This window comes from Hipposideros armiger, unplaced genomic scaffold (genome assembly GCF_001890085.2).
Source record: "Hipposideros armiger isolate ML-2016 unplaced genomic scaffold, ASM189008v1 scaffold_55, whole genome shotgun sequence".
Lineage (NCBI taxonomy): Eukaryota > Metazoa > Chordata > Mammalia > Chiroptera > Hipposideridae > Hipposideros > Hipposideros armiger.
In genome coordinates this window covers 3,916,106-3,938,393 of record NW_017731405.1, presented here as the reverse complement: position 1 = coordinate 3,938,393, position 22,288 = coordinate 3,916,106, and the positions used below count along the sequence as shown (strand labels likewise).

Sequence of the window (22,288 nt, the reverse complement as noted above, 5' to 3'; positions counted from 1 at the left end):
TTCTATCTACTTTTCTCAACTTTATTTAATACTTTACCATGGCACAAGAAAGCCAGTTAGGCTGGAGAAAACATGTTTATCATCTCCAGTTGCAGAAAAAGATGATAGCCTTGGGTTTTAGTTAATCCAATGGACCATGGTTCTTAAACTGTTCAGAAGATTCCCACAGAGCTATTCTATTTTCTCTCTGAACTGATGCTTTGGAGAGTAAGGCTCGGTATTGCCTTACCATTATGCCTTCTTACTGGGCTTGGGTTTAATATGTGCTTGTATGTCTTTGGAAGATGAATGAAGTCAGTTTAAATCAGTTGGTCATTTGTTGGTTTTGTTGGCAATCATAGACATGGCCTAGACTTGATAATGATGAGAATTTCTCTTTGTTTTACCAGTAGGGTACATCCTATTTTATTCCTCTGGTATTTTCTCTGAAAATATTTTATTGTCTATTTTATTGCTCTGATATTGGTGGGCAAGTAGATTGATCTGTAACAGAATCAGAATGAAGAAGTACCTCTTTTAAAAGATCGGCACCAAAAGCACTCCAACTTTGTAAGTGTAATAAGTTGTATTATGGTAATGGTATTTAAGGGATGTGTTATTTAAGTCTGGAAATTGTTATTTGGTTATTTTGCAACATTAGTTACCCTGTAAAAGACGCTTTGGTAATAGACCTGATTGCTAAGAATCTATTCTTATTTTGACATTGAAACCCTAATACAATAACCTTTTATTTTATTTTAATTTTTAAATTAACATACTATACAATTAACTTTCTTTTTGGCATACAGTTCTATGAATTTTAACACATATATACATTCATATTACCACCACCACAATCAATATACAGAACAGTTGCATCACCCAGAAAATTTCTTCATGCTGCCTCTTTATAGTCAAACCCTCAACTGTGGCAATCATTGATCTCTTTTCCATCTCTACAATTTTGCCTTTTTGAAAATGCCACGTAAATGATATCACATAGTATATAACCTTTTGACGCTGGCTTCTTTCACACAGCAAAATGCCTCTGAGGTTCATCCATGTTGTATGTATCAATAATCCCTCCCTAAATTTTATTGCTAGATTGTATTCCAATGTGTGGATACACCACAGTTTATCCATTCACCAGTTGAAGGACATTAGAGTTGTTTTCAGTTTGGGACTATTACAAGTAATAGACATTCGTGTATAAGTATTTGTGTAAGCGTCGGTTTTCATTTCTCTAGTGTAAATACCTAGGAGTGAGGTTACTGGGTCATATAGCATACTATATACAAGAAGCTGCCAGGCTGTTGTTTTTTTTTCAGGCATGGTTTTTTGTTTTTTGTTTTTTTTATTGGGGAACAGTGTGTTTTTCCAGGACCATCAGCTCCCAGTCAAGTAGTTGTTTCAATCTAGTTGTGGAGGGCGCAACTCAGTGGCCCATGTGGGGATGGAACCGGCAACCTTGGTGTCATGAGCACTGTGCTCTAACCACCTGAGCTAACCAGCCACCCCTGCCAGACTATATTTTAGAGTGGCTGAGCCATTTTCATTCCCACCAGCAATGTAGCAGAGTTCTGTTTATTCCACATCCTCATCAGCAGTTAGTATTGTCATTTTCCCTCTTAATTTTAGCGGTTCTAGTAGATTTGTATTGGCACCTCATTGTGGTCTTAATTTTTTTTTTCTTTTTAGCAGCTGAGTCATCCTACTACCTGTTGGAAGCTCAGCGGCTGCTCAGCTCAGGCTGGACTCGAACCGCTGTTGCTCAGAGCTCGAATCCTTGAGCGAGCTCTTAACCAACTGAGCCACTCGGCCGGCCCTTAATTTGTATTTTTTAATGGGTAATGATATTGAGCATCTTTTTTGTGTTATTTACTAATTGTATATATGTTACGTGACTCACGTCTGGTGTTGCTTGCCACCCAGCGCCCAAAAACTTGAGTGACAAGGGCTGGTGAGGAGAAAAGCGTACTTTATTCTAGATACTGGCAGCTAGGGAAGATGGCAGACTAATGCCTAGGAAAAAACCATCTTCCCTGAACTGAGAATAATCAAGAGGTTTTATAGTCAGGCAGGCAGGTGTGGGGGAAAGAACAAAGAAAAGTGGGAGTTGGTCATGTAAGTTTCAGGGCTGACAGCTGAGAAATTGCCTCCCGTGGCCTGGTCTGCTTCATATACTGTTATCTCGAACTCAGCAGCTGTGGCTGGAGTGTGTCATGTGTCATCAGCAAAAGCTGCAGGCGAGTTGCAACCATGGCTCCCAGTGTCTAGGCACCTGAGAGTTGAGAAATGGTTCTTTCCAGGTTAGTGCTCTGCTGATTAATTAGATCAACAATGCATGTATAGTCTTAAGAAAGCAGAGTCATTAAATCAAGCAGTGAAAGGGAAAAACAAAGACAGCTGAATAGCAAGCCAGGAGGTGACTGAACTAAGTCTAACTAAGTTATTAATTTCCTGAGTTTTACCCTTACATATCTTTTTTGGTGATGTATCTATTCAGATCTTTTGCACATTTAAAAAAAATTTGGGTTGTTTGTTATCTTGTTGAGTTTGAGAGTTATTGATGTATTCTAGATACAAATCCTTTGTCAGATGTGATTTGCAAATATTTTCTCCTATAGCTTTTTAATATTTTTCACAGAGCAAAAGTTTTTAATTTTGATGAAGTGCAATTTACTTATATTTTAAAAGTGAATCTGATATTGGTGTTATATCTAAAAATGATTTGCCTAACTTAAGGTCATGATTTTCTTATATTTTTCTTCAAAATTTTTATAGCCTTGTGTTTTACATTTAGATCTATTGTCCATGTTGAGTTAATTTAAATATAAGGTGTGAGGAGTATCTCGAGGTTCTCTTTTTTTTTACCCTTGCATACCATTTGACACAAATATCACTATAGTTATCCAAACAGGTGACATTTGGACCTGTCCCACATGTGTGCCATCCAGGGCCCAGTCTGAGACCTGGGCAGTGGTCTACCCCCCGGGTTCAGCTCTCCAAGCCTTTTTCACGCTATTTAGGGCCAGGTCCATGTACAGGTCAGGGGCACTGCACAACTTTATGGGATCACTTTCTTGAGCTCCCATCTCTCTAAGATCATCTCCCCGACAATCTCCAGCACAGGACTCTCTCCCCCTTTTCCTGGTCCTCTGACTGGAGAGCCAAGAGTGCAGTCTCCCCGCTCTGCTGGATACTTCCCACAATTAGGTCCACCTCCAGAACTAGAGAGGGAAAATGCAACGTGGGTTCCCTACCCCACCCCCTCTTCTGACCACAGTTTTTCTGGTCAGAGAGAAGAATTCCCACTGTCAGAGTCTTAGGTGCTTGCTCAGTCACTGCTGCTACCCCTCCGGCCATGAGGTTGTAGCTTTGGGAGTGCCTGGGGCAGGGCCGGAAGAGAAAAAAGAAGCAGGGTCTCCCCTACTTTTCCTATCCCCCTTCCACTCCTGAGGCCAGAAAGAGAGCGCTTCTCTTGGAGATTTTTCTGTCTGTGCCCAGGGTGCAGCTCTGTGGTTTGCATGACCATGGGTCCAAGAGGGAAGATATGGAAAGAAAAAACAAAAAACAGAAAAATCAGGAAACCCTGATTGTTTATATCTTGAGTTTGGGTTTTCTTCCCCAATATACCTGCTATCATTTACTTCTCAGAGTTCTCAAAAAGCTGCTCCATGCATTCTGTCCAGAGATTTTACTCGCATTTGATGAGAGAGAGTGGGATGGAGTTACTTAATTCATCTTAACCAGGACTGAAATCCCAAATCTTTAACGTACTGTAAAGTGGAAAGAATTGTACAATGAACAATTATTATCTATTGCCCAGGTTCAATAGCATCTTTTAAATAGCATGTCTAAGAATTGCCATGTTTCTAATATATTAAATATGCTACTGGTTTATGTCACAGTGCAAGTCAATTCCCAGAATATTTTACCAATTTGTTTTCTTTGAGGCTTTTTCCATTTGGAAGCTTTTTGTAACTTGCCTTGTGAGACTGAAATGCTGTCAGGTGAAAAGTATAGTAATTTCTGATGTTATCTCTGTACCCTGCCTTGAAAGGTTCACTAAGTTAAATATTTCTATAAATAATTTAATTATTCAGAGTGGCATTAGTATGTAACAAAATGATTTTTTATAATAATTTAAGCAATGCCACATTTGATATGATCCGGAAGCTTCTTTATCTGTGTGATGAGCCCTGAATTTGACTTGGCAGATCTGTCTTATAAATCCTAACACCTATTTGCAAAAAGCCAACAATTGAAACTCCTTCACCATCAGTACTTATTCAGTGCCTGTTGTAGGTAAGTCTCAATGCCAAAAACTAGGGATTCAACTAGATGTAAGTTCTTGCTACTCAAAGTGTGGTCCTGGGACAAGAAGCACTGGCGTTTCCTGGGACCTTGTTGGAAATGCAGAATCTTGGGCCCACCCCTGCCCTCTTGAGTCAGAGTCTGCGATTTAACAAGACCTCTAGGTGACTGTGTCGGGAAGCACTGGCATGAGACACAGTCCCTGCTTTAGGGGACCTTAAATCTATTGGGAGAGCAACGACTGGGATAGTAACAGATGTGTGCCATTCACGGCACTGCATGCCATGGATCAAATGCATGGCCCAGACACTGAGGACTCCAGGTTCAAAGTAGGTGGCATCCCCAAGTCTTGGAGGAGACAGACAAGGTACTCGTAATTGGAGGCTCTTCCTCCAGATGTGAACAAAGGATCCCAGGTGGAGTGCAGGTGATGCTCAAAGGATAATGAAAAGCATTGGCTTTCAGAGCTTCTTATTGCTGGGAAACTCCTCAAGTGCAAGTGTTCTCCAGGGGAAGTCATTGACCTTCTCACCTATGACCAGACTGGTAATGAGGACAGGTTGTCAGTGACAGTGGGCATTTTACACTTTACAGAGCATCGTGTACCAACCATGATTGTAATAGTGTAATCCATGACACATGCTCATAAACTGTCTCAGGCATGTCAGTTTGATATCAGAAGACTTAGTTTTATGATGGTTCTTGTGGGGTAATTGACATCTGTGAGCAGTAATTCTTTGCCTATGAGGAATGATGGCTCCACTCAGAACTTATGGTTTCAGAGGCTCAAGTTGTCTGCAGCTTGAATTCATGACTTTTGGGTTTTATGATCAGTGTTTGAAATCTTTAAGTGTTGGCAGCTTTGAAATTAGGAATGCCTTCTTAGGGAAAATTTGAGCTCCTATCAAAACGGGGTTAATCAGCTATCCCAAATATTTCTGGCCTCTTTTTTGACCATGTGTGAAACTGGATTTTGTATTACTAGAGCAGGCTAAATTAAGGGGTGGAACTGTATTTAGGGCACATTTCTTGAAGAACCTCACCTAGTTATTAAATGAACATCATTGATTCTTGGGAAAAAGAGTGCAGAAATTGGTAAAGATTTTCTTTATACTGGAAATGTAAATATATAAATAGATTTAAATAGACTATGTAGGCCTAACTATATAGTACACATCAGCAACAATATAACTTTTTTTTCTGAATATTTTCTACTTATGGTTGGTTGAATCCATAGATGTGGAACCTGCAGATATGGAGGGCCGACTCTGTGTGTGTGTGTATACGAATGTGTGTGTGTGTGTGTGTGTGTGTGTGTGTATTTTATATATATATGAGTTTTTTAATCACTGCTTATTTTATTAAAAATGGGATTATATTATATTTTATCTGCATCTTATTTTCTACATTTAACAGCCACCTCATGGAAATGTCTCTGAGTCAATTGTTATAACTCTAATTCATGATTTTTAATTGCTGCACGATGTGATATGACTGTTCCCTAATTTGTTCTGCATTCCCATATCAATGGATATTTACCTTGCCCCCAGTTTTAGGGTTGCAATTAATATCCTTACTTATATAACATTAGTTCCTAAAACTTATTTTCATGGGATAGATTTCCTGGAGTAGGATTGCTGGTTGTATTTAAATTTAATAGATATTGACAGATTGCTTAAACTTTAATGTTTTCATTTCCACTAATACCTTAAGAGAGCACCTTTTATGGTCCATTTTTCAATTGGTTTAATTGCCTTTTTCTTGTTGATTTGTAAGAGTGCTTCATATATTAGAGAAACTAACCTTTTAATCTTTATTAAGAAACATTTGAAGAACATATTGTTTGTTTATTCACTTGGTTTACTATCAGTCTTTCCTTTTATAACTTCTGGATTAAGACATTGTACATTACAGTCTAGAGTTTCTTCTAATATATTGTTTATGTGTTTTTTTGTGTGTGTGTATGAAATAGGATTTAATTTTATTTTTTTCCAGATGGAGTTACTTGTGCCTATATCATTTATTAAATATATTTATTTTCCCATGGAATTGAAAAACATCTTTGCTGTATATCAAATTCTCTCCCTATTTCTTAATTTTCAACAGTTGAGTATTAACTTGGCTTTGGTGATTTGAGATCATGTGTTGTGGCTCCTCCAAGTGATGGGTTCTTTTCTTCTCTCTTCTTGGGGCAGCATGGCTTGACAGGAATTCACCTTGCAGCCTGGTCTGGAAGCCTCGAGATCATGCTCATGCTGGTTAGAGCTGGAGCAGACCAAAGGGCCAAGAATCAGGTAGGTATGTGGGTCACACTGAATATCAGCTCTCACCTCATAGTGCAGGAGGGGGAGGTCCTGCGATCACTGTATAATTATCTCCTCTGCCCTGTCTCTCTTCAGGATGGAATGAATGCCCTCCACTTTGCAGCTCAGAGCAATAATGTGCGTATCATGGAGTACCTCATTCAAGATCTGCACCTGAGAGACCTGGACCAGCCTGATGAGGTGTGCTTGCTGTGGTAGGACAGGTCTCACCTACACCCCCACCAAATTCCGCTTTCTTTCTGCCCCTGCTAGAGTTTCCAAAGTAGCCAGCACAGACAAACCTGGCCGACAAACCTGGCCCTGTAACCAGCTCCTCCATCACCCTGACAGACCTCATAGCGGAAGGGAAGTGTGGGTGTTGGTACTGGTTCTGGAACCTGCATGTGGGGAGGGCAGGAAGTAGTAAGGAAGCCACCAGATTTCTTCTTCCCTCTCTACTTCCTCATCCTGGCTGGGGCGTGGACAGTCTCCACCCTGTTTGGTATTCAAAATAGGTGAATGCATTTTACTTGATTATGCCTGGCCTTTTTGGAATATATCTGACCCAAGGCTCTGCAGTAAAGAGCTGTAGAATATAATGCAATTTTATCATATTTGTCTATATTCCTTTTATTTTCATAAGGAGATATATAATAATAACAGCTACCACTTACTGAGTATTCATTAATGTGCTAGGTACACAGGAAAACTCCTTACATACTTTATTTCAGTGAGAGGCTGGGACCTGGCACATATGGGTACTTAATAAATCATTGCTGAATGAATGAATTATCCTGTCAATCCTCACAATAGTCCTATAAAGAAGGAAGTATTTTGCTTATTTTTAAAGGTAAGGAAGTTGAGGCTCAGAGAGGCTAAGTATCTGATCCAAAGTTTGCAAACCAGAAAGTGACAGAGCCAGGATTTGAGTTCTGGTCTGGCTGACTCCAGTCCCTGTGCTGCACTATGTCGCTTTTCAGATGACAGTGGGCGTTGCCCATGTTTTAGGACTGTTTTTTTTCTCTGCAATATTTCCCTCTAGGCATTTTTAAAAATAGGGTTGTATTCTCTGTGGTGTTGACTTTTTTATTTTGAATGGGACCACCTTTTCACTGTGCCTCTAGAATATTATTTTCCATAAAAGTCACTCTAGAAGTTAATTAGTAACATTTACTTCATTTTACCTCTTTTAAAAAAAACTTTTCATATTTTTTCTTACCTCAGTCTTAAAAACAACAATAAAAAATATGTCTTCAAATAAGTCTATAAATTTCTTTTGCTTCCCCTGAGTATGACTAAGCAGGTATATATACATTTAGAGCTTGGAAGCAGAGAGACTTGGGCTATAGTTTGGGCATATATTAGCTACGTGGCATTAAGCAAGTTCTCTAACTGCTGAAAGCCTCAGTATCTCCATCTGTATAATGGGAATAATAAAACATATGTCATGGTAGCACGAAGGGATGATTGGGGGGTAGGTCTTGACCTCCATATAATTTTTTTATCAGTAAGACATCCATTCTTTGATATAGACAGTTGATATTACATCAATTTAATATTAAAATTACTATGCAAATGAGCTTTGTGGTAAGCCATTCCATCACCCCTTTCCAATCAGACACCACCCCTAAGCCATTCTTAACATAGCAATGTTGGAGCAGCTACTGTTGGGATAGTTAAAAGAGTTAATGATTATAAAGCACTTAGCAAAGAGCCTGGCGCATGGTAAGTGCTCACTAAGTGGTAGTTATTATAACAGTTATTATAGGATAAAATGTACTATCTGATTTCCTCAAACTGATCATCATAGTCAAATAGCATCTAGTGTCAGGGTAAGGAAGTTGGGTCATTCCAGCTTGATTGATGCTAAGTAGGAATTGGCTTCTGAATGAATTCCATTCAGTTCAGTTCAGCAGATACTTGTTGAGGGCCCCTTATATACAAGACACAGGAATATCTTCCCTTTCAGCGGGTTCTTGCTGCTTTCATGGGAGACAGCAGTGTGTGGGGAGGATCAGGCAGGCTGAAGGGGCTGAAAAACCAAAGCAGGTTTGTGGGGATCCTTCCCCATTTCTGGAGCTTCTGCTGGCCAGCAGCCTTCTTGTCCATCATCTCCTCAGCGGGTCTAGGTTTGTCTTGTCCCACCCCTCTTCCTCCTCCTCTCACTTTCTGTTGGGGGAATAGGCTGAGGAGCCCTGGCCGCAGACTGTGCAAAGCCACCTGTCCAGCTGAAAGATCTTAAAATTAAGATGAGTTCAGAGACATATTAGGAATGAGCAAATAATAAGTCCACTGGGTCGTCTAGGGGGAGAAGGATCTCTGAGTACATTTCAGTCTTGTAAGAAACCTGGATTGATCAATTCAAAAGACAAAGTCTACTCTTTTTCTGAGATTTGTGAATGGGGTCGAGGATGTTGGCAAAAGCCAGTAGGATCTGGGATAAGGAGCTCAGGGTCTATTAATTCATCCCTGGGTTTTCCATTAGTATTTGCTTAAGAGTATGGTGGAGCTCATGAAATACATTTGATAGAAAAGCCTGCCCCACCTTCACAACTGGCCTTCTTGCCTAGTTTCTTATCAGCAGAAGGTGACGAGAGCCTGTTTACCTGCCCAGGGTTAGTAAAACCCTCTCTTTAGCCAGGAGGGAACTCCAAAAGCTAACAAGGAAAGCCTTACTGGGAGGAGGTCTTTATTCATAAAATGGATTTAACTAGGCCCAGGAGAGTTTGTGTGGGGATGGGAGAGATGGAGGCCACTGGAAAATATTTTGAGGTTTCTCGCAACTCTATAGCTCTAGAAATCAAGTGGCCTCTCCAGGGGAGAGAGATTAGAGCAGCCAGAAGTTACAGGTAAAGTAGTCTAGCTATTTAGAATCTACATGTAGACTCCCATCTAGTGATCAACAATAAGTACTCAGACTAAGAGAGGGGGACACAGAAATGAATGGCTTAAGAAGCCATCCATATATTTGTTGAATACTTACAAGAGTTTGGTGGTACAGTGTTAGGTTGGTTTCAGCTGCAGATACATGGGAACTTTTGTTAGTTTAAAGGAATCTGTATAGGAATGCTCTAGAGATAAAAATGCAAAGCTTTTTTTTTTTGGAGCTTTGGGAATAATAAGCATGAGTGGTTTGAGAGGACATATTTTCTTATATGGACCTGAGGTCAGTATTTAACATTCTTGGATTTAATCAAACCCATTGGTTCCAGTGTATAAGGGGAGAACTTACCCCTGCCCACACCAGTTGTAGGCCTTCATATTTAGTGCATGGCTCTTTCAGCACTTTTTACCTCATGGCAATGTTCTTTTTCCAACCCAAATCTCATTATTCAGGGGCCTGCTGGTTTTCCCCTTTTGCTGGGGCTCTGCTATGAGTTCCTGATCCCAGGGTAAGGGGAAATGTCTTGCGATGTAGACATGCACGTGAAGCACTGGGGGCCTTTGTGCTGGGTGCTACTCTCCTCCCCTCAGAGGCTCTCCAGGGCACCATCTCCGGGATCCCTGTTGGAAAGGATGGTCAAGTTGGTCTTTGGGTGCCCATTGAATGACTGTTTATGAAAGTTTTGCTGAATTTGGTTACTTGTCAAATTTGATAGCTCTGGCAATAAGCTTTAAATTTAAAATGAGAAGTAATTTCTAATAAACAATTGCAATTCCTCAGATTTAGTCACATCCAAAAATTTAAATGCACTGAGTTAGAACATATTAGGTTAAATACACATTAAGTTAATAAAGGAAAGAAGGAACAGGAATTCTGGGCCCTCCTTACTTTTACTAATTAGGAAAGGGAATCAGGATCCTGAGCTTGGAAGGCTTTGTGATTTGTCTGGGGCCCAAAGTATGGGGCTCTGACCCCAGGCACCACTCTGCTGGCTGGGGAATCTGCCTGCCTCCTTGCCTTCCAAGCGAGTGGCAGTCCTATGAGACTGCTCTAGATAAAGGCCATGATAAGAACCTATATTAAAAACAAACGTATGATATATATACATAATTCCTGTTGTTATTTTGCTTAATAACATGTACTAGAGCAGTGGTTCTCAATCTTCCTAATGCTGCGACCCCTTAATACAGTTCCTCATGTTGTGGTGACCCCCAACCATAAAATTATTTTCGTTGCTACTCTATAACTGTAATTTTGCTACTGTTATGAATCGTAATGTAAATATCTTTTTGTTTTCCGATGGTCTTAGTCGACCCCTGTGAAAGGGTCGTTTGACCCCCAAAGGGGTCGCGACCCACAGGGTGAGAACCGCTGTACTGGGGAAAAGATACCTCATTTTACTGTCACTTCATCTTTCTTTATACTACCTTTTGATATGTTTATAAGATACAGATTACTTTAAATGTCCTTATTTTGTGTAATTTGGCTTTCACTTTTTGTTGTTGTTGTTGATGATAACATTTTTAAAGGGCATCTAAACTTGAACGTAACAACGGTTTTCTTGGAGAGGAAAGATGTTTCGTTCGTGATAACCTCCCATTTCTTACCAGACTAAGCTTTCTTTGTGGGATCCTCTGTTACTTTGTTTCGATACGCAGAAACCCAAGGCTTTGTAGCAAGGGTAAAAGAAAAAGAATGAGGCCATTCTAAAGTTGAACAGACCTCTGATACTTCTAGTTGTGTTTGTCCCCAAACTGCTAAATATGTGCTTGTTAGAATTCTTTCTGTTTATGAGTGCAAAAACCAGTTTAATCTAGATTAAGCAATAAAAGTAATTTATTAACTCCTAACTAAGGAGTTTGAGGGGTGTCCTCTAGCTTCAGGCATGGCTGGATCGAGCTCTTTTCTCTAACTCTTAGCTGTCTGTGTGTTGACATTATTGGTAGGTATATTGTCCACATGGTGGGAAAGATGGCTCCTAACAGCCTCAAGTTTACATTTTTATGGATTTTAATTCCTAAGAAAGAAAATTTCTTTCTTACTAAATGCTCATATAAATCTCAGGAACAACTCTTTTTGATCCTGCTTGAATCATAGGCCCAATTCTGCACCAATCACTGTGATCAGCATGGGTTATGTGACCATTTCATATGGCAGGTAAGGCCTGGCAATTGACAGCATTAAATGGACGAAATGGCAGGATATGTGTCTGTGTGCTGGGGGCAGTTTTCCAAAGGGAAACCAAAGTGTTGTTACTAGAAGAAAGATAAACGTGGAGACAAAAGCAACAACCTGCCATTCTAGGACACAGCACCTTCATGAATTATTTATGATCTCTGTGGGGAAAGGGCTTACCAAACCCCCTTTTCCTTTTTCATGAGAATTTAAACTTTGGTTAACTTTCTGGCTCTGTGTCCCCACAAACAAGATGAAGATACAATATTAACTGTTACTAAGCAGCATTGCTTATGATAAAAATGACCCCTAATCGGTAAATTGCATCTAGATTCGTAGGAACTACACATGAACTACAAATTCTGGAGAGGAAAGGCATACTTTGGGCTTCTCTGAGTGCAGTGACTCTTGTAATTAACTGAGCATGTCCCTTGTGGGGACCTGGAAGTGATGTCCAAGATATTGTTACAAGAGATATTTGTTCTTATGGAATACCAGCCTCTAAGCCAGGGTGGCTCCCCCACTTGCCCAAAGTGGATCTTGTCACCTTGCAAAGAGCTATCACCTGGAGGGCCAAAGACAACAGTTTCGAAATAACTGTGTGGACCAGTGTCAGAGGAACAGCTAACACTGCACTGACAAGTGGTGGCTCATGTCCAACATCCTCTGAGTAGATTGGTGCCAAGTGTGGCCTGTGATCCTTTTGTGACTCTGAAATGTTTAGTTGAACCTTTGTTTAGTCATTCTCCTACTTCTGTGAGATCGGGCAGTTGCTTTAATGAATCCCTGATAGCGAAAGTTTACGGAAACTCAACACAAACTACTTTAAGGAAAAAAAGAAAGACTTTATTGTTTCATTCAACTAAGAGCTTCAGGCATGAGTAACTTTAGGTATGTATGAGTTAAGGAGCTCAAATGAAGTCATCAGGGCTCTTTGTCTTTTCTTTTGCATTTTTCAGTTCTGCTTTCCACTCTGTTGGCTTCATTCTTAGGTGGGATCTCCTTACCAGTGGCAAAGAGAGCTACTGACAGCTTAGCCGATGATTCTAGAGTAAAAATAGAATATGCCAAAAAGATATCATAGGATTCTCCATCCCTGAACCAAAAACACTGTGACTCAGGGTCAGATAGTGGAAGAGGCAGGAGCCTATAATTAACAGCTCCACACATAGGACACAGGGACTCTTCTCCAATGGAAAAGATGGTGGCCAGGAAACAGGTCATCTGTGCTTTTTTTCTCCTGTTCCAGTGCATTAATAGCCTTTTAAGGACTTTTTCCACCATTTATTGTCACCTGCCTTCCCAACCACAAACACACTCATGCTGAGTTATGTACCCCCATATGTATCCCTTACCAGCTCTCAGTTACTGCATTTCATTATAATTACTTGCTTATATGCCCATCTTCCCTGTTGGACTCGGAGCTTCTTGAGGACAGGGCAGTATATTTTTCATCTTGGCCACTCGGCTTAGCACAGTCTCTGGCATATACATTGGTGCTTAATATTTGCTGAATAAATGAGTGAATGACTAATAAGGATGTGTGACTAAATGTTTCCCTCCTTTTTGTGATTTGTTTATATAGACTTTTATCTGTTGTCACTATTTGCAGATATTTATATAAGCCAGACACAAGAATTTTTGGTTTGTCATTTCCAAAGAACTGTTCACGGCTCAAGACTAGATTTTGCTCTTCAATTAGGTGTCTAACTTAGAAGCAGCAAACCGAGGCCCCAAGCAGTCTCTGTTTCTTCCCTTTGCCGTTCCTTAGTGATTTAATGAGGATGATGACTGGTCAGACCTTCAAACTTTGAAGGGTGGGGGATATATGCCTCATTGGCAACATATCTGGCTCAAGAATGAAGAATTAGGTAAACTTTTTGGTGCCAATTTGTTTCTCTAGCCTCCATGCATGCAGGAATACAGAGCCCTATAGGGCTGATCCCTGTAGACATTTGGTTTTGTTTGTTTGTTTGTTTTTGTTGCCATTTATCATTTCAGCATTTTTCTTTCCCTTTTCTTCTAGTTTTTGAGGAACCATGAGCTGTTATCTCAAGTTAACAGTGATCATGATCTTTTGATTACCCTGCTTTAGCAGGAAATCAGATGACAAATCTTAGATTCAGGAACTTTCTTCTAGAGGCTTGTATCTTTTTCGCATTTCAGACATCTTGCTCAGCTTTTAGTTAATAACACACCCAAAGAATTTGTGTGTTTTTTTTGAGTTGAAGAAAATACTTCTGACTCATTTTGCCACCCCAACTTCCTTTTTCTTTTTTTAAATATCTCGAGTTAGAAAAATGTAAATTTCTAAGAGTTTTTCATTTTTCTTGATGGCATTTTGGCTATTGCAGATGCAATCTCCTTTTACAATGTGAAAAATTGGAGAAATTACCATAATTAGAAAATTCTACGTTTGAACTTTTCTTCCCAACAAATCACACCTAAACATTCCTCTTACACTGTGTTCTCTGGGTAATGCCTGCTTTCTCCATTCCATTTCATATAGATCTATTCTTAAGGGTTTCCCTGTTGATTCTTAGTGAATGTTGGAGATTAAACAAATGAGCACACAAGCAAGACCTGAAAAGGAGCAGTGGATAAAATGTCATGTCTAAATGAGCCACGTAAATATTGAGCCCTGGAAAATTTCTGCTTCAGACATTTTTATCAGTAAGGCAAGGCTTAGTGTGTGATGTGCAGGAGTCTGACATAGGTCTGGCACATAAAAACTTCCCAGTAAATATTTGAGTAAAAGAACTATCCAATAAACACAGAAAGTTGGTAACATTGCTATATTCGAAAGGGAATCTTGTTGTCTGGCTGTGAGGTGGCACCTACCTAAATACAGGGGAGGACCATTTCTGAACAGTGCTTCTCTGCCCCGATAAAAATGATTCTGTGCTGATATGGAGTTCCAAAGTTTGGGGCCACAGCTCAGAGCTGGATCTGGTTTGGAGTGAGATTGTTATCACCTTCCCCTAAGAGCCTGGACTGCTATGAAGTACCATCTTGGCTTCCTCATCACCCTCAAAATGCTTCCTGCTTTGTCATTTGTCTTGCCTGTTCAATAAGTATGTAATAAAAGCTGGAGGTTTATGATTGATTTTCAGAAAGGAAGAAAACCATTTCTTTTGGCAGCTGAGAGGGGCCACGTTGAAATGATAGAAAAGCTTGTCTCCCTTAATCTGCATACTTCAGAAAAGGACAAGGTGAGTTGGACCTTTATTTCTTTAAAGAACAACAGAAAGGGAAGTGATGACGTTTTGGTCAGCAGTACAGTTGTTTAGTTGTTACTATAGTCAGTGAGAATCTTGGACTAGCCACATGAAATGAATCCATTTTTGCAGTGGATTGCCCAGAATGCCAATTTTTGCTCCATAAATGGTTGTGAAGTCAATATGACTACATGAATTCTTTTCCACTGTCAACACCAGTCCTCTCTTTTCTTCTCCTGAGGTCTGCTGGAAACCTGATGGGGGAGGGAAACCCTGGATGGACATTCATATCTATATATACATCCTTGGTTATTTTCTTAGGAGAAATTCCTAAATATAGAATTGCGGGGCAAAGAGTTCTGCACATTTTTAAATCTTTTGGTATACATTGCTAAAACGACCTCCCAGAAATCTTTCACCAGTTTACCTTCACAAAGGTTATATGGAATTACTTTCATTGTCCCACTTGTTTTTAGTAGTTTTTTTTATTTTTCAGTTTCAGTTGGTGTACAATAATAAATTAGTTTCAGGTGTAATACCGTGTTTCCCCGAAAAGAAGACCTAGTGGGAGAAGAAGACCTAGTGGGAGAAGAAGCCCTAGCATGATTCCTCCAGGATATGGAGGGCATGTACCCCTCACATGAGGGTTTTATGATCTGTTTCAGGGAGAAGGGTGCCTTTTCCACAAACTCCTTCAGCTTAAAATATTCAGTATGCCAAGGTGCCATATTTTGGCGCCTAAAATCATGCTACGGCTTATTTTCTGGCTAGGTCTTATTTTGGGGGGAAACAGGGTATTGTCCCACTTTTTGCTAGCAAATTAGCAGCAAAGATTGAACAAAGAGTGTGGAGGGTTTTTCCTGCTGGTTCAAATAGCTACATGGTTTCATTTAAAACTTAGGAAAATTATAAATTTCACTTAAAATTGTGGATAATGTGGGCCACACTCTGGACCACAGCTTTAACCAAATGAAACCTCCCAGAAGCCCCGTTGCAGCCTGACCAGTGGAGGGGTGTGTTCCTCAGTGCAGGGGACTCTGCTGCGAGTGTGTCTGTGTTGCAGGAGGGGAATGCAGCCCTGCACCTCGCTGCCAAACATGGTCACAGCTCTGCGGTACGGGTGCTGCTAACCCTGTGGCAAGAAGTAAACGAGACCAATGAGGTACGTGGAGGTGCTCATTACAGGTGGGCATGGGGCTCACAGTGGAAGGTGGGAGGAATGGCTTTCAGAAAAGGAATGGGAGGAAAACAAAGATGTTAGTGCCACGGGGTGTAGAATGTGATGCTAAAAGATTCCTGCTTTTCTCTTAAAAGTAACCCACAGCAATTCATTTGTTAATCCATTTATTTATTCACCCATTCATCCAAAAATATTTCATATGTGCTCTGTGCTAGGTAGAGTATGTATTCTTATTCTAGAAGCCTACAGGGCAGGAGGGGCATGCCAAAAATAATATAGTGGACTAAATGCTTGATAGATGTATATACAGTATGCTGTGGGGACACAGAGGAAAATCTGTTTCAGAAATTAGTCTTCACAGAGGAGGTGATATATTATCTAGGTCTTGGCATTTAAATGGACATAGGTAGGAGGAGGTTTGAGGGGGCCACAAGCACAGAGTATTTCCGACAGAGGGAAGAGCCCACATGAAGGAACCGAGACATGAAAGAGCATGGTGTGACCTGGGAATGACAAGTTCAGGATGGCAGAAATTGAGGACCAGTGGGCTGGGAAAGGTGTGTGCTGAGTGGGCCAAGGCAGGGAGGTAGCGAAAGGCTGTGCTTACCTGAAGAGGGTCTGGCTCTGAACTTTTGGCAGCAGAGACCTTGATGGATTTTAAGCAGCAAAGAGGGATGGGATCCATCTTGGGTGCAGGCAGGTAAATGTCATGGTGATTTAAAGGGGGGATTGGTGCCTGGAGAGACTGAAGCAAGAGCTATGGAAAGCCCCTCACCAAGATCCTCACAGGCAGCAAACAGGATGAGGTGAAAGGACGCAGGAGCCACATGACTTGGGACCAGGGATTAGGGGGATGCAAGACTTTCTGACCCCCAGCTCTCTGGCTTGGACTTCTGGGATGGTGGTGTGCCCGTCTCTGAGTTGTGGAGCACAGGGGAGGAGCAAGTGACAAGGTCAGTAAGAAGGGTTTGTATGGATTTCACTTTGAGGGACCTTGGGCAGGAGAGGGGGGCATATTCAGGTGGAGAGCAGTAGGGAGAGAGAAGCTGGGTTTGGGGTTCATTGGAGAGGCTGTGGCTATAAAGGCGAACTTTTGAGTCATCTGGTCTGAGTAGTCACTTTTTTTTTTTTTAAGATTTTTATTGGGGAATTGGGGGAAGGGAACAGTGCTGGGGAATTGGGGGAAGGGGAACAGACAAGTTGCTGTCCTTTTGTTCTTCAGTCTAGTTGTGGAGGACGTTGCTTCACTGATCCAAGCTGGCACTATCATTGCACTCTTCCCGGGTGAGGCAGATCAGTCACCGACCTCTGGATGGCCGCTCACGGCAGCTTGAGGGCCACTCACGCTGGCTGCTGGCTACACACTGTAGCTTATGGCAGCCCACTGCAGCAGGGACTGCAGCCTACGCCGTCACCAGTGATCCATGGCAGCCCAGCTCCAGGTTGAGCTGTTGTTCACCATCTTAGCTGTAGAGGGCAGTGTCACTGGCCCTCATTTGTGGGATCTGAACTGGGGCCCTCTGGCGTCAAGCCAGTTCTTAACCAACGCGCCACTTGGCCAGCCCAGTAGCCACTTTTTAACCTTTGGGTCAATGAGTTTTGGGCTGGTTCTTTGGAAACTCAGGTGAGTAGAGTCCTTTTGGACTTCATAGTTTAATGTTCTAGTACATTCTAAACTTGGGACCTCTCCTGAGAGATAGTATAAGAAGTAATACACAGTCATTTCAGACACCATCGATTTTAAGGCACATCATTATTTTATGTAACACTAAGAAAAAATGATTCTGCCAATTAAACTATGACAAAAAAGCTTTCTTGCTATTTGGAATATTTTGTACCTATTGAAAGAGTGATTTTTGGGCCGGCCAAGTGGCGCGATGGTTAAGAACTGGCTTGGGATGCCAGAGAGCCCCGGTTTGGATCCCACATATGAGGGCCAGTGACACTGCACCCTCTACAGCTAAGATGGTGAACAACAGCTCAACCTGGAGCTGGGCTGCCGTGAGTCGCTGGCGAAGGCGTAGGCTGCAGCCCCTGTGGCAGTGGGTTACCATGGGCTACCGTGTGTAGCCAGCAGCCAGCGTGAATGGCCAGCAGCCGCAGTGAGCGGCCGTCCAGAAGCCGGCGACTGATGTGCCTCGCCCGGGAAGAGCGCAATGATGGTGCCAGCTTGGGCCTGTGAAGCAACGTCCTCCACAACTAGACTGAAGAACAAAATGACAGCAACTTGTCTGTTCCCCTTCCCCCAATTCCTCAGTGCTGTTCCCATCCCCCAATTCCCCAATTAAAAAGAAAAAGTGTTTTAGACTTTTACCTTAGATTTCTTATCATACATATATAAAGAACAAATATCCAAGATAAATTGGTTAAGTATTCCTATACTTAACAAATTGAGTCTGATTCTTCAGAATCACTTTCTTATTTAGTGTCTTGATGTCCTTGCTTTTCCAAACAAAATATTGTCCTCTGCGCCTTCAAAAGTGCTTGTGATGCAGCATTTCTTCAAAGGGTGCCCACTATCATTTCTAAGATCATCTTCTAAGCCAGTGGCACCCATTCTGCTTTAATGCACACCACCAGCAATGAATGGCAGCTCTATCATGTCTGCTGCCTGGTTGGTTGAGATGGTAAGATGTGCCTGATCTCAGATATGTTAACATGCAAAATAATGTGTGACTTAGAATTGGTGGAGTATGGTCATAAAAATTGCAACTGTGGGCAATATAATGAAAACTAAAGGCTATGCAAATGAGTGTGTGTGATGCCTGGGACAAGTCTGTACTCCCTTTGGACCAGGGAAGCACATCGACCTGGTTCCACATATCCCTGGACCTGGGCACGCAGAGATTAAAAGCAGGGCTCTGACTGCTCAGGGCCGATCCTGGCTGCATCACTCTGCTAGCTGGATGATCTCAGGCACGTTACTTAGTCCCTCTCAGCTTCAGTTTCCTCAGCATAAAATAGCTGAGACCACACTGAGGTTTAAGTGGAAAGGCCACGTCACACATTTAGTACAGAGAATAGTGCCTGGCATGTGGTAAGTGTGCAGCAAGCGCTATCTGGGTGCAATAAGTGGGATCTTGGTTATCCATGGAATATATTATTATCACCCCCATTTTTTTCTCTTCCAGTTCCTGGGAGAATGAAACGCAAGCTTTCAGTTGAGGATCATGGACAAAAATAGAGCCATTTATTTTTATGTGTGTGTTCGTTCTTTTTTGCACATCTGGCATGATGCTCAAGTTTAATTGGTTTAACTTCCTTAAAGAAGATCCCAGGAATTTGGCCTTCTTGAACGAAAGTTAGGAATGATGTGTTAGAAAACTCAGAAAGAATATGAATCACTTAGGTAAATCGTAGGCATGATTGGCTATCACAAATCAGTGTAGAGATGGAGTCCTGTAGTCACAGGATTTAATTTAAAGTCTTAGTTGTGCCTGCCCTGTTCTGTTTTAATACTTTACCACTGGAATGTGTGCATGTGGATTCCATCTACCTTTTAGCTATTTTTGAGTCAGGGCACATTGGGGAGAACTTATACCGTCCAACAAACTGTAATTACAGATTATGATAGGTTTTATTTGCACAGTGTCTGGTGATATTAACCTTTGGATAAGGCCCATAATGTTCATACAGCCTTGGGCTGCCTCTGTTTCCTGCTGGGAGCTATTGCCAGAGTGGCTGGAGTGACCCACGTGAATATGCTTGAGAAGTTATCTCCAAACATTCTTGGTAGCAAAACTCATGTCAGTAAAGAAGGTCTGAGCATGCACCTATCACATATTCAGGATTGTCTTGTATACCTCTGATGTGTTTTATCTCTCTCTCTCTCTCTCTCTCTCTCTGTATATATATATATATTTTTTTTTTAGTTGCTGCCCCAAACTCATTTAGTTTATTTCAGTTTTTTTTTGTTATGTGCTATCATGAACCTCTTTGTATATAAACCTTAGTTTGAATTCCTCACTATTTCCTTTGGGTACATTTTTAGAGGTAGGATTTTTAGGTCAAAGATATGAATATTTATTAGGTTCTTGATCTGTTAAAGATGTGAATTCTTTCCTTCACATTTTTTGCAATTATTTTTCCACTGGGGTTTGCCTTTTGGCATCTCTTTTCCTGGAAAAATGAGAAGGTAGATTATGAGGAGAAATTCCTTTGTAACATGTGGCTGTCCGAGGCACTCAGGTAAAACAGCCTGGGATACAGTTTTTCCATCTTATTGGGATGGGAACATTGGCTCCTTGCTCTTGCATCCCTATTAACATCATTGTTTGTATCTAAGTTGCTAGAGTAAAACTTTCCGAATGTATGTTAATGCAGTTGTTAAGAATGTCATTCTTAACATCCAACGGGGGAAATTGTTAGGGAGTGGGGAAGAAATTCTGCATTCCTTCCCAATATTTTTAGGAAAGAATCTGTGTGAGGAAGGGAAAATATCCAAGTAGCTATTGTGTGAGACCAGTTCCTTCTTTTCTCCCTTTGTTTGGCCTAAACTAAACTCACGTTGTCCTACTCATGCGTACTATGAGTTTCAGGAAACTGAATTACTGAGATAGTGTATTACTTTTTTTTAAAATGACATACGTTTTCAATCAGTTTTAAATTTAAAGCTGTACTTGGTACAAACGTGCTTCTATTTTTGTTCATTTCACTGCATTATAATTCCTTATTTTTGTGATTATCTTTTCTATCAGGGCTGTTACCTTTTTGTGACAGGGTCTGTATCCTGTTGGTTTTTCTAATTCCCAACGCCTAGTAGTGTGTGACAGATAGTAGGTGTTTGTTAGAAGTGTTTGCTAGATAATAAAGATTAAGAGTATGAATGGTGGAGGGAAAGTCTGAAAGGAGGCAACATAATAAAGAGTGTAGGTTTTGGAGCCACACACCTGGACTTGCAACCTAGCTTTGCCACTTTTCAGCTGAGGCTTAGTTTTTTACATGTAAAATGGGGATACTATTAACCCTCATCTAATAGGGTTGTTGTGCAATTTAACTGTGCCGAAGCATATAGCATTGGCAATATATGTTGGTACGTAGATGCTTAATAAATGCTATCCATTATCAAGAGCCATGCACAAAAATATATAGAGAAAGCGCAGTGGTTCTCCGGTAGTTTCATTCCATGCCAAGAGGCAATTAATTTTAACTTTCTTTTCCCTTTTGTTAGAATGGAGAAACACCATTCTTCCTGGCTGTTGGAGGAGGTCATGAAGAATGCAGCCAAGTGCTACTGGCAGCCGGAAGTGATATCAACATTCCAAATAAAGTATGTGCTCCATGCCATGTTCACTCATGCCGTGGGAGGGGGACTCAGAAGGCTCTTTGGGTTATCTGGTCTGAGTTGATCCACTCACCATGTTTTTGTAGAATTAATATTTATAGTTTGCTTTGGGTAAGAATTAGTGACTTACCGCTGATGTTCCCCAATTAATTTCTCCTCAGAAACAATGCCATTCTTCCTGTTTATCTGGGGAAGGAATAATTGGAAATGGTACAAACTGAGCAGCTAGTTATTACTTCTCAAATACAGAGACACCCTTACTCTGTTTTGTTTTCACCCTAGCAACTAGTACATGCCTGGCTTATACATAGTAGATGCTGAAAAAAAAATTAGTATGAAAGCCCAGTAGACAGTCTGGAACCCAGAGGACACAAGATGGTGCCTTCAGATACACAATACTTTGGTGCTAAGATCGTTTGACACCTATCTTCATTTTTTAGATGAGAAAGTTAGAATTTAGAAAAGTTAAGGAACTCATCCAGGATCATATATATGACTAGTCAATGGCTGTGCAAGGATTCAGGCTCAGTGCCTGAGCTTCTGACTGCCGCAATGGCCTTGTCTTCAGATAACTATCTTTCTTTTTCTATTTTTCCAATTTTAAATTATAATGAAAATAACAAAAATATTTGAATAGTACCCAAGGGTCGATGATGAAAAGTGTCTTATTCCAATTCCACATCTCAATTTCACCTCCCCAGAACTAAATTATTAATAATTGATTTAATCTTGCAGGAATTGTCCATGCATTCACATGGAAAATATGATAAAACACATGCACATGTACATAACTACATTATGTGTGTGTGTGTATTATATCTCTATCTCTATCTAGTTTTTTTTTTTTTTTTACGCTGAGCCATCCTGCCACCTGTTGGCAGCTCAGCGGCTGCTCAGCTCGGGCCGGGCATCGAACTGCTGTTGCTCAGAGCTCAAACTCTTGAGCGA

The 22,288-nt window shown here is 40.9% G+C and overlaps 1 protein-coding gene across 2 annotated transcripts in view; it reads left to right on the top strand.

Moving 5' to 3' along the window:
• The window catches only part of ANKDD1B (ankyrin repeat and death domain containing 1B), a 57,743-nt gene that overhangs the window by 16,438 nt on the left and 19,017 nt on the right, over positions 1 to 22,288 (top strand). For both annotated transcript variants that reach the window (XM_019641087.1, XM_019641086.1), the window contains exons 4-8: positions 6,492 to 6,590; positions 6,696 to 6,800; positions 14,772 to 14,870; positions 15,940 to 16,038; positions 21,227 to 21,325. In XM_019641087.1, coding sequence (XP_019496632.1) covers positions 6,492 to 6,590; positions 6,696 to 6,800; positions 14,772 to 14,870; positions 15,940 to 16,038; positions 21,227 to 21,325 — 501 coding nt within the window. The remainder of the gene's footprint in view (positions 1 to 6,491; positions 6,591 to 6,695; positions 6,801 to 14,771; positions 14,871 to 15,939; positions 16,039 to 21,226; positions 21,326 to 22,288) is intronic.